This window comes from Sinocyclocheilus anshuiensis, unplaced genomic scaffold, assembly GCF_001515605.1.
Source record: "Sinocyclocheilus anshuiensis isolate Anshui unplaced genomic scaffold, SAMN03320099.WGS_v1.1 scaffold840, whole genome shotgun sequence".
Classification (NCBI taxonomy): domain Eukaryota; kingdom Metazoa; phylum Chordata; class Actinopteri; order Cypriniformes; family Cyprinidae; genus Sinocyclocheilus; species Sinocyclocheilus anshuiensis.
Genome location: NW_015552598.1, coordinates 943,713 through 955,484, shown reverse-complemented (window position 1 = coordinate 955,484; position 11,772 = coordinate 943,713). Strand labels below are relative to the sequence as shown.

At 35.3% G+C, this 11,772-nt stretch overlaps 1 protein-coding gene across 2 annotated transcripts in view; it reads left to right on the top strand.

Annotated features, from left to right (window-relative positions):
- Positions 1-11,772, top strand: part of LOC107665717 (voltage-dependent calcium channel subunit alpha-2/delta-4-like) — a 37,256-nt gene that overhangs the window by 3,619 nt on the left and 21,865 nt on the right. For both annotated transcript variants that reach the window (XM_016456721.1, XM_016456720.1), the window contains exons 2-15: positions 2,453-2,534; positions 2,702-2,818; positions 2,932-2,991; positions 3,193-3,355; positions 4,031-4,162; positions 4,304-4,364; positions 5,487-5,637; positions 5,722-5,796; positions 8,078-8,167; positions 8,255-8,368; positions 8,608-8,686; positions 9,437-9,570; positions 9,751-9,768; positions 10,210-10,368. In XM_016456721.1, the coding sequence (XP_016312207.1) occupies positions 2,453-2,534; positions 2,702-2,818; positions 2,932-2,991; positions 3,193-3,355; positions 4,031-4,162; positions 4,304-4,364; positions 5,487-5,637; positions 5,722-5,796; positions 8,078-8,167; positions 8,255-8,368; positions 8,608-8,686; positions 9,437-9,570; positions 9,751-9,768; positions 10,210-10,368 (1,435 nt within the window). The remainder of the gene's footprint in view (positions 1-2,452; positions 2,535-2,701; positions 2,819-2,931; positions 2,992-3,192; positions 3,356-4,030; positions 4,163-4,303; positions 4,365-5,486; positions 5,638-5,721; positions 5,797-8,077; positions 8,168-8,254; positions 8,369-8,607; positions 8,687-9,436; positions 9,571-9,750; positions 9,769-10,209; positions 10,369-11,772) is intronic.

Genomic DNA, 11,772 nt, shown 5'->3' with positions numbered 1-11,772 from the left:
CCCTAATAAAATTACTTAGGGGAAACTTGCATGGTATCCGTGGCATGATGGGGCAAGGTGACTTTGGTGTGACAAGGCTCAGGCGTGGCAGCCATCTTGGCCAGGGTCTCAGGCATGGCGGCCATCTTGCAAAGAGGCTCTTGTGTGGCAGCCATCTTATGAAGAGGCTCTTGAGTGGCAGCCATGACGTGAAGAGGCTCTGGCTTGCCGGCCATCTTGTGAAGAGGCTCTGGCTTGCCGGCCATGACGTGAGCAGGCCCTGGTGTAGCAGACATGATGTGAGCAGGCTTTGGCTTGGCAGGCATGATGTGAGCAGGCCCTGGAGTACGTGAGCAGGCTTTGGCATGGCAGGCATGACGTGAGCAGGCCCTGGAGTAGCAGGCATGACGTGAGCAGGCTTTGGAGTAGCAGACATGACGTGAGCAGGCTTTGGAGTAGCAGACATGACGTGAGCAGGCCCTGGAGTAGCAGGCATGACGTGAGCAGGTTCTGGAGTAGCAGGCATGGTGTGAGCAGGCTTTGGAGTAGCAGACATGACGTGAGCAGGCCCTGGAGTAGCAGGCATGACTTGAGCAGGTTCTGGAGTAGCAGACATGACATTAGCATGGAAACACTCTTGTGTGGTGGGTACTGTAGGATTGCAGGGTTCCTCATCCACAATCCCCACAGTACTGTAAACGAGGAACCACTCAACCGAAGTGCAAAGTCAATATATTGAGCCAGAGACCAGTGAGGCATGTGATGTGGAATTAACAAAGAGATTTCTTTTGTGAGGCCAAAACGGAAAATGTCTTTGAGGGACACGTCATTAAAATCCACTAAATGGCACAATCCACAAAAGTCCTCAACATAATCCTCTATGGCCCTGTCTCCTTGACGAAGGCAGAGGAGGTGAGAAACTGCTAGATTCATGGTAGCAGTCGAGTATTCTGTGAAGATTCCTCTGGAGGCGAGCGTAGTGAGAACCCAATAGCTTAATTTAATCCAAAAAGTGTCCAGAACATGACACACAGACAAGAGTAACACATGACATGATCACATGAGGGGCAAGGAACACATGACAGGAACATAAAACAAGGCAAAATATCAAAATAAAAGACATGAAAACCTAAACCAGAAACAAAACCCAAACCCCATGTTAGACATTGTCAACTAGCAGGTTAATGTTCTGGCTTGAAGTGGTACTGTTTGAGCAGATACACTCATGGAATTAATAATGCCTTATGGATACCAGCCAGAAGACACAAGCTAGTTCACAGATGGTCATACAGGCCAGGTTCTGTGCACACAGGAATATCACAGGCTTTGGGCCTTTCCAAGAGTGCAACTAACATTATTCTCATGCATCATAATTTGACTTTTATTATGCATACTAGACCCTGCTGAGCATGTAAAACCAAGCATATTTCATAGCTATGCGAGTACATCTGTGTTTTAGGGATTTATTGCCAAAGACAGTTTTATCTTGGCCTTAATCCCTATATTTATTTTTAGATTTTTAGATTTATATAACTACAACAATTCAAGGACAAATTGTTCTCTTGTAGCACCAGTCCATTTTAAAACTCACCAAGGCTGCATTTAATTAAAAATACACTATAAAATAGTAATATTGTGAAATATTATTACAATTGCAAATAACTTTTCTATTTCAATATATTTTCAAATGTAATTTATTCTTGTGATAGTAACGCAGAATTTGTAGTAGATACTTCAAAAATCATTCTAAAATGCTGATTTGCTGCTCAAGAAACATTTCTTTTAAGAAATCTTTTAAAACATAAATGTTTTTACTGTTATTTTTGATCAATTTAATGTGTCCTTGCTGAATTAAACTATCATTTTTTGTTTTTAAATCTTACTGATCCCAAACCTTTAAACTTTAGTGTAAATGTAATATACAGCACTACATTACATTATATGTTTATTCCTAAATTTTGCTTATATGGGGAAAAACATTTCTCTGCTTCCTTGTCTGTTGATTTGTTTTTGACTTCCCAAGGATTTCCCTTGCTGTAATAGTATCAGAGTCCTCAACATTGCCAAACTATTAACATAATTCCTCAGCCTCCCTGATGATCCCAGACACCTTCAGGTCAACCGAGATGCTTCAACATAAGACTGATGACAGACTCAGTTCAACCTTAAGACAGACTGTCCGAGAGCTCACCTCTTATTATGACAAAGTGCTGACAGGGCTCTTTATATTTGTTATTTTGTGCATTGTACATCAAGAATGACAGGGATGTTTCATTATACAGTATATTTGTCTTTATATCATTTACAGTGACCTCGTTTTATTTAAAGTAAATGTAAACATTTTAAAATAATTTATTCAGTTTATCACGGTAATTTCAAACATTCAAATCAAATATTTGTTCACTAATTTGAATAACGCTTGATAAAAATCACACAGCTGGTGCTAATTGACTTTTTTTTTTTTTTTTTCTAGGGTTCAAAAATGGGCCATCACCATTTCAGAGCAAATCAATGCAATTGCATCAAAATACTCAGGCGCTGTGCTATTACAAAAGGTAAATATCAATGAAAATGTAAAGTTTCCTGGTCGTTTTTAGTTATGATAATTGTTTCTGGATGCTTTAATTTTTGGATATTAATTTAGGAAAACTTTTTGCACATATTACTAATAAAATTATTCCAGAAAAGCAAAATGCTGAAACTGTTCTCTCTGTATGTCTAGAAACTCAAAGATGCTGAGCCCATTATCAGAATAGAGGATGTAGATGGAGCACGATTAGTGCTGGAATTTGCTGATGAAATTGAAAGAATGCTTGGCAGCAAGATGAAATCTATGAAGGTCAGTCTAAAGTGCTCATTTTTATATTGTCTAGATTAGTTTAGACTGATGTTATTTTATGAGGAGCTTTGGTTTTAACTTATAAAATGAGTTCTCTTTGTCTATGTCCTCAGAGGCTCGCAGACACAGCTGAGGACGCTGACCTTTATCATGAGTATAATGCATCTTTACAGGTAACAAAATTGGGATTTGGTATTTAAACCTGTTTGTAAAAAAATCTGCAAAAAATGTAATGTATGAAATTCTAAGTCATTTAAACAAATAGTTCATAAAATAATATGATATTTCAAATAATTATATAATATATATATTCAATATTTAGATTGTCATTTTAAATGCAAATATTGTCTTTTTATGCTATGTTTTTTTGTCAGTTTGACTACTTTAATGCATTATTGGTGAATACTATGGATGAAGAGGGAAATTTCATTGAACTTGGAGGTGAATTTCCATTGGAAGAGAATGAACATTTCAACAAGCTTTCAGTCAACACTTTAATGAGCGACATCCAAGTTCCCACTAATGTCTACAACAAAGGTATGGTAGCAATAATGAGAATCACCATGGGCTTTGCATCTGATTTAAACAGTATGTTTAATCAATGCAAATACACACTTTGTTATTTTGCTTCTTGATTAAATCATATAAACTGTGGACTCAACAAATCCAAAGTTCTGTCATAAAACTCTAGATGGCACAGTCTGATAGGTTCTAACTCAGTCTGACATAATGACATCATTATTCACAAACCCTCCACCTTCCCCAGCTCCACCTGTATAGATCTGCTATGGTGTGATTTCATATATATATGGTTATTTGATATATGTTATATGTGCAGCAGCAATATTTCTTACATGCTTACAGCAGCATGTCTGTGGATGTATTAGCAGTAGAAAGTCTCGGTACTCGTTCTGCCGCAGGAGCAGTAGCGTAGCAGATCCATTCCGCCAAGACCAAACACATTAACACTGTCATGTGCATTACCATGCTAAACTCTCCGAGAGTTGCCATGACAGAACTCAAATTACAGGGTGTTTATAAGTTAGTCTATATTATAAAACTTAAAACACTTGATGGCAATTACTTCTTATTTGAGTGCTTAATATATGAGGGTTGTATTTTCACAGTTTAAATTAAATTCGAATCTTAACAATTTTGTGCAAATACAACATTTAAACTTTAAAAAATTATATCAAACGTCTTTATTTGCAGATCCAGACATTCTTAATGGAGTGTACATGTCAGAAGCCTTGAATGATGTCTTCATCAGTAACTTCCAGAAGGATCCCACGCTCACTTGGCAATATTTTGGCAGCTCAACCGGATTCTTCAGACTCTATCCAGGTTTGATCAAATGTGTTTCGTGAACATTGTTTAGTATTGCTCAGTCCTACAACTTGAAAGAAAAAAACTGGACTGTACGTTCTTAAATCTCCATTCTCAATGTAAAAGATATTTAGTTTTGCTTATCTTTGTGCTTTTCAGGAATTAAATGGACACCTGATTCTAACGGAGTAGTTTCTTTCGACTGCAGAAACAGAAATTGGTGAGACAAAGTAAAGCATTTGACCTAAACCCCTAATGGCTTTTGTTATCCCGCTTGTCTAAGTGCTTGGCAATGTAGTGAAGTTGATTCATTCATATGAAATAAAATTTATACCAGTTGACCTGGATTCAGCAAGGTCTTTTCCTGACCCAGTGTGCAGTGCAGGATTATCTGTGTGGATGCCACCCAAATGTCTGCTTGTGGCTATGGTAGCACAGCCAGTTAGGCCCTGATCCCACCAAAAGACTTTAATCTCATTCTTAAGTGGTTAGCAGCTCAGCGGCCAGGTTAGTAGGACTGACACAGGCTCCATATGTGACTGTTTATACAGAAGCAAGTGAATGCAATGAATCTGAATAAACACACCTGAAAGAAACACGTTTGAAGTCAGTTTGAAACAGGAGGATTGGACTTACATCACTGGTGTTACGTTTTTTACTTTCTTGTTAGTATATTTAAAAAATGTAAAATATACTGTTTTAGTTAAACAAAAAATTAAAAGTTAATTTTTTTTTTTGATGTTAACTAAGATTATGATGTGTAATGTTAATTAAAACAGTAAAAATCTAGTTAAAACTAATAGAACTAATAAGAAATAGGCATATTATACAGTATATCCATGTTATCTCCATGTTGTTTCACTAAATGAACACAAGATTAAATTTATATTTAATGTAGAATTAATTCAATTAATTAATTATTTTTAAATGATTTTGTCTTTAGAAATATTTTATTAATATTTTTACCAAATTAATATTTTATACATAAGTATTATTATGCAGCAATATTTACTTACATATATTTTTAATGAAATATTGTAATATTTTAAAGACCTCTATTAAGCTTCTTAAGTGATTATTTCATTGTAGTCACAATAATAATAAATAGAAAAACACATTAAAATCATTGCAGATTCCACAGTGTTGCTTAATTTTATATGTATTGGCAGAAAGATCATCACAAATATATTGTGAATGTTTGACATAATGCCCAGTCCTAGACCCAGATTGGTAACTCCTATAATAACTTATCATTTAATATTATTATAAAGCCTTTAGCATAGCCCTCCATAGAGGTGTCCTGGGTCATCTTCTAAGAAAATCCTCTCTCTCTCTGTCACAGGTATATCCAGGCTGCCACCTCTCCTAAGGACATCGTGATTGTAGTTGATGTCAGCGGCAGCATGAAGGGGCTTAAAATGACCATTGCCAAACACACTATCAACACTATCCTGGACACGCTCGGGGAAAATGACTTTGTCAATGTTATTGCAGTAAGGGCACACTTTGTTTTCCATTTAGCATCACTTTATGGCTTGATCAGCATTGTAAAATGTTTTTGCACCTCCTTTCCTTAGTACACTGATTATGTCCGCTACGTGGAGCCCTGTTTTAAGGGAACGTTGGTACAGGCAGACTTGGACAACCGCGAGGTAAGTCGATTATCCACTTCACTTGAACCTGAGGAACTAAGCCAATGACTCCAATCGGCACTGCAGGATACCGGCTCTCTACCATTCTCTCATATGCACTCATGTACACGTTTTTACACATTGTTTTTCTTTTCGTGTTTTTTCCCTCATTTTTTACATTTACATAAAGATTTTATTTATTATCTTTATTATGTTAGTGTTTTTTTCTACTGTTTTTATTCCATGTGACTTATTTAAATTACATTTAGTTATTTAATTTATTCAAATGTGAAGTGTGCATTTTTTCACCAAATATATTTGTAAAAATTATAACTGATTTCAAACTCATTTTCTGAACAATTCTTCCATCTGCCATTGGATGGAAAAACAGGTAGTCCAAAATTCACCCCATTAAAACAATAAAAAATGATCAAATAATAAATAAACATTTTAGAAAATATAAATAAAAATAAAATATTAAAATATTATAACAAATTAAAAAATATAATTCAAGATCAACATGTGAATCATTTACTTATAGTTGGTCATAGTCACTTAAAGAGAAAATATAGACAAAATAATAATAAATAATAAATAATAAAAATATAAACCTAAAATTAAAAGATAACATTATAACAAAACATTACAATGAATTTAGAAACATAAAACTTATTTATTTTAAATTGTCTTTGAAATTATATACTTCTTGAGACAATGTTGCAATGCCGGGCTGGTTTTGATGGAAACACAGAGTTACAATTTTTAGACTTTTTTCGAAAATCAACATTTGAAAGATTTACTTATAGTTGGTTGAGAAAATATAAATAAATAATAACATAAATGAATAAAATATAATAAATCAATAAATAACATATATCAAAATAAAAAATAGAATAAATAAAATGAAAAAATGATATAGCAAATGTGAAATATAATTTAAAAAATCTATAAAAAAAAAATATCACACGCTTCCCCTAAGTAAATGTCACGCTTTTTAGGAATTACTGAGACAAACTTAGCTGTTTTCAGGAATGCTAGGCTGTAGCTCTGACACTAGGCAGGCTCATCCACATTCTGCTTTAGCTTTTAGTCGTGATAGACTAGCGGCTGGTTGATTTGATCTAATGTGCAGCTCTTTTGCTTGTTATATATCAGAGAGCAAGTAGGGACGTACTCTAATCTCTGGAATTACAGTCGCTTACAGAATTATAGAGCGATCGGATAGTGAAATGACTGAAGGCAGCACGTTTCATCTTTCAGATCACTCTCATAATACTGTTTTGTCAGTTTTTTTGCAAATGCAGTAGGCCACATATTTAGATTCAATTTATAATGACGTGAATTAATTCAAATTGTAATTTTAATTGAATAATTACGTGATAAGCTGATTAATTCCCCAAATCAATCACAGTTACTCACACATATCAATGTTTGCTAAGAAAAGACTCCAAATGAAGATCATTCGAAGACTTTACATTTCTGAATAATCATTCAATGCACCCTTGGGTTTTATTATACAGCTTATTCTACTATTGTACATCTCTAAATATCTTCAAAGTAAGGATGATGTAAAACATATAGGACACTTGGACAGGTCTGCGCAGCCACAGACTGGTACTTATAGTACAGGGTGATGGGTCAGCAGAGCTTGTAATGATATTTCAGGTCTAAGTCACTCAGCATCTGCTCAATGTGCTGACACAGATCCTCTAAGAAATACTCTGAAAGACAGCAGCACCATGACATCTCTGTCCCACCTGCTCAGATGGTCAACTTGATCCTGAATTTTGTCCCATTTTTGTTCATTGTGTAATTGTACTTAAAAAAAGACACAAAAAGATTGTTTTAATGAGGTATTTCAAGCAATAAAATTGGCTAAATAATTATATTAAGAAATACAATATAATAAATATTAATATTTTTATCTTTTACATTTTTACTTTTCGTACGATTTTATTTTTTGTAATTTTCTAGTCTTCTCCTGTTTTACACCATTCATGTCAATGTTATTTTAGTATTATTTATATACTATTATAGTATTTATTCATATTTTAAAGTAGCTTTTATTTATTTTATTAATTTTGTTTTTAATTTTAAAATGATCTATTATTTATTTTTCAGCTTCATATCAAGTAAAGAACAACACTGGACTAGGAAAAACTAATGACGTATTAAAGAGATATTTTTTGTGGATTTTCCTTTGCTACATGAAGTCTGAAAAAGTACAATCTTCATCTTTTTTGGTTTTTACTGATATAATTTCATTTTCATTTGCATTTCCCCGTCCCATCTCTCTTTTCAGCATTTCAAGCTGCTTGTTGAAGAACTCCATGTGAAGGGAGAGGCTAAAGTAAAAAAAGCCATGAAGGAGTCGTTCCGCATCCTCGCTGACGTCAGTATCATTCACACAAATATACAAAACTCTGCATACGGTGCCAACCCTCTGCACATCCTCCATGTTTCTCTTCCTGTCTCCTAGGCTAAAGCAAATGGTCAGGGCAGCCTATGTAACCAAGCAATTATGCTGATCACAGACGGAGCCATGGAAGATTTCCAATCAGTGTTCGAAGAGTTCAACTGGCCTGACAAGAAGGTAACACACAATCTGCTCGCTCTACAGGGAATGGAGGACATAGCATATGACGTACTATAAAATCTGCATACCGCTCTGTTAAATTGTTGGAGAACCTTCTGGAAAAATGTCTTGTTCATTGCACATTTTTCCTTCATGAACAGATTTTAAGACAATGTGACTTTATTGAACATGAATGTATGGATATATTTCCTCAGGAGCAATAATTCAATTTAAGTAACAAAATGTAATGGTTTCAGGTACGAGTTTTCACTTACCTTATTGGCAGAGATATGACCTTCTCAGACAACGTCAAATGGATTGCCTGCAACAATAAGGGTATGTAGTCAGCCAGTATTAAAAATGCAATCATTTACTCTCCCTCATGTGCTACCAAACCCGTATTTCTTTCTTGCTTCTGTAGAACAAATTATTGAACCATTCAAGCCCCAGAAAAGGACACAAAGGCATCTTAAAAGTATCATTTTCCATATGACTCTATAATTACTATATGACTATAATATGACTATATATATGACTATAAAGTATTTCATATCTTCTGAAAACATATAATAGTTTTTGTGAGGAACGGAAATTTGAATTGTCAATATTCCCCTCCAGTGAGCTTTTAACCGCTACAGCTGGATCACCGAATCAGTGAGCTGAACTCGAGAAATAGATCAATTTGATTCAGTAGGTTGGCTCGTTAATGAATCTTCCAGTTAATGAATGATTCATTAATTGAATCTTTAATGCACCATTCAGATCAGATTATTCTGGTGTTGTGAACCAGATCAATTTGTTCATTGAAAAACATGATTCATTCAGATTAATTCCTGATTCGTTCTCAAAGGCGAAGATTTTCAGTGAGTAATGACTTAAATTGTGGTTTGTTGTCTCAATCAAAGGCAAAGCTTTCTTATGACTTTAGAAGACTTGGAAAATAGTAAATAAAGTCATATGGACCACTTTTATGTGCTTTTTGGCAGCTTGAATGCTTCAGTTCATCGAGCTCTTCAGTTTACTAATGGCATCTTTTCACAACAGGAAAATATGCAGAAATCTTATACTCCTATTTGATATTTACAGGTTATTATACTCACATCTCTACACTGGCTGATGTACAGGAGAACGTCATGGAGTATCTTCATGTTCTGAGTCGACCGATGGTCATCAACCATGACCATGACATAATCTGGACCGAGGCGTATATGGACAGTGTGGTGAGTATATGATTCTGACTTTTCAGAAGAACTGAAATACAGAATTCACATTTCATCAATTCCCACTACTCATTTCAAGGCATTTTAATGTGATTTGTTGTGCTGTTTACTAATATATTACTGTTTCTGTACCAATGTGATTCTTTTCCATTCATCGCCATAATCATTTCTATCATACAGCTTCCTAACACTAAGGAGGTAACTCTTAGAAACAGTAAAACACACACCACTGTACTTTAGCATGTATAAATAGACTTTAGATTTTTAGCCTGTGCTCAGTGTAATGTAGTTGTTATCCTGGTCAGCATACCAGGACTTCTTGGTTTAGTACTCCCCCTGCTGCTTATCATCATTTATCACATTTGTGCTGGACGTGATGGAGCTTTTACTAATAGAATCAACATGAAATGTTGTTTTCAACCCATTTTACTGCCATAATTTGATGTATTTCTACGTGAAACATGAAAAAATGTTGAGGACAAATTTATTTTATTCATCTGAAATTGTTTTGATCATGAAAAGTGGGCATGATGAGACTAGTAACGTGCATTTGGGTTCATTTCGATTTCATGTTGATTTTAAATCTGTGCTTCTGCAGTTAAAGTGTAAGATACTAAATTCCTCATGTCTCTCCCGTAGCTGTTCAAAAGCAAAGCTCACAGTCTTCTGCTCATGACGTCAGTGGCCATGCCAGTGTTCAGTAAGAAGAAAGAAACACTTTCTCATGGCATTCTGCTGGGAGTGGTGGGAACTGACATTCCTCTGCTGGAGGTCATGAAACTTCCCCCGCGATATAAGGTAAAAAAAGAAAAAAGAAACATCACTGAAGTTGCCAACTTCAGCTTGAAGCAGTCATATTTTTTTCATAATTTCTTTATACCACAAATGACATTTGTAATTTAGGTTAAATGGTAGCAGGGACAAACTGTATTTATATAAATATGGAATATATCCATGCTACATTTTGGGTTAATATAGCATATTTTTGGACCATAATATATTTGTGAATTTTATATTAAATATATATTTTATAAGTTTGCATTATTTTCATGACAATTAAACACATTTACATTCCGAATTCTCAATATCATTTCCCTGCTACCATTTTTTTTGTAACTTATTTCAAAAAGTGAAACTTTCATATATTCTAGATTCATTACATGTAAAGTAAAACATTTCAAACGTTTTTTGTTTTAATTTTGATGATTAGAGCTTACAGCTCATGAAAGTCAAAAATCCAGTATCTCAAAATATTAGAAAATTTACATTTGAGTTTCATTAAATGACCATCCCTACAGAATTCCGGGTATCTCTTGTTCTTTGAAACCACAATAATAGGGAAGACTGCTGACTTGGCAATTGTCCAGAAGACAATCATTGACACCCTCCACAAAGAGCGTAAGTCACAGAAGGTCATTACTGAAAGGGGTGGCTGTTCACAGAGTGCTGTATCAAAGCATATTAAATGCAAAGTTGACTGGAAGGAAGAAATTGAGTAGGAAAAGGTGCACAAGCAACAGGGATGACCGCAAGCTTGAAAATACTGGCAAACAAAGCTGATTAAAACATTTGGGAGAGCTTCACAAGGAGCGGACTGAAGCTGGAGTCAGTGCACCAAGCGTCACCACCCACAGACATCTTCAGGAAAAGGGCTACCAACCCACTTCTGAAACAGAAATAACGTCAGAAGCATCTTACCTGGGCTAAGGAGAAAAAGAACTGGACTGTTGCTCAGTGCAGTGGTCCAAAGTCCTCTTTTCAGATAAAAGTAAATTTTGCATTTCATTTGGAAATCAAGGTCTGGAGTCTAAAGGAAGACGGGAGAGGCACAGAATCCAAGCTGCTCGAAGTCCAGTGTGAAGTTTCCGAAGTCAGTGATGATTTGGGGTGCCGTGACGTCTGCTGATGTTGGTCTATTGTGTTTTATCAAGTCCAAAGTCAATGCAGCTTGCAGCCTGGTCTCCTCTACCAGGAGATTTTGAAGCACTTTATGCTTTCATCTGCTGACAAGCTTTATGGAGATGCTGATTTCATTTTCCAGCAGGACTTTAGCACCTGCCCACAGTGCCAAAACCACTTCCAAATGGTTTGCTGACCATGATATTACTGTGCTTGATTGGCCAGCCAACATGCCTGACCTGCAGCCCATGGAATCTATGGGATATTTTCAAAAGAAAGATGAGAAACAGTCGATCCAACAAT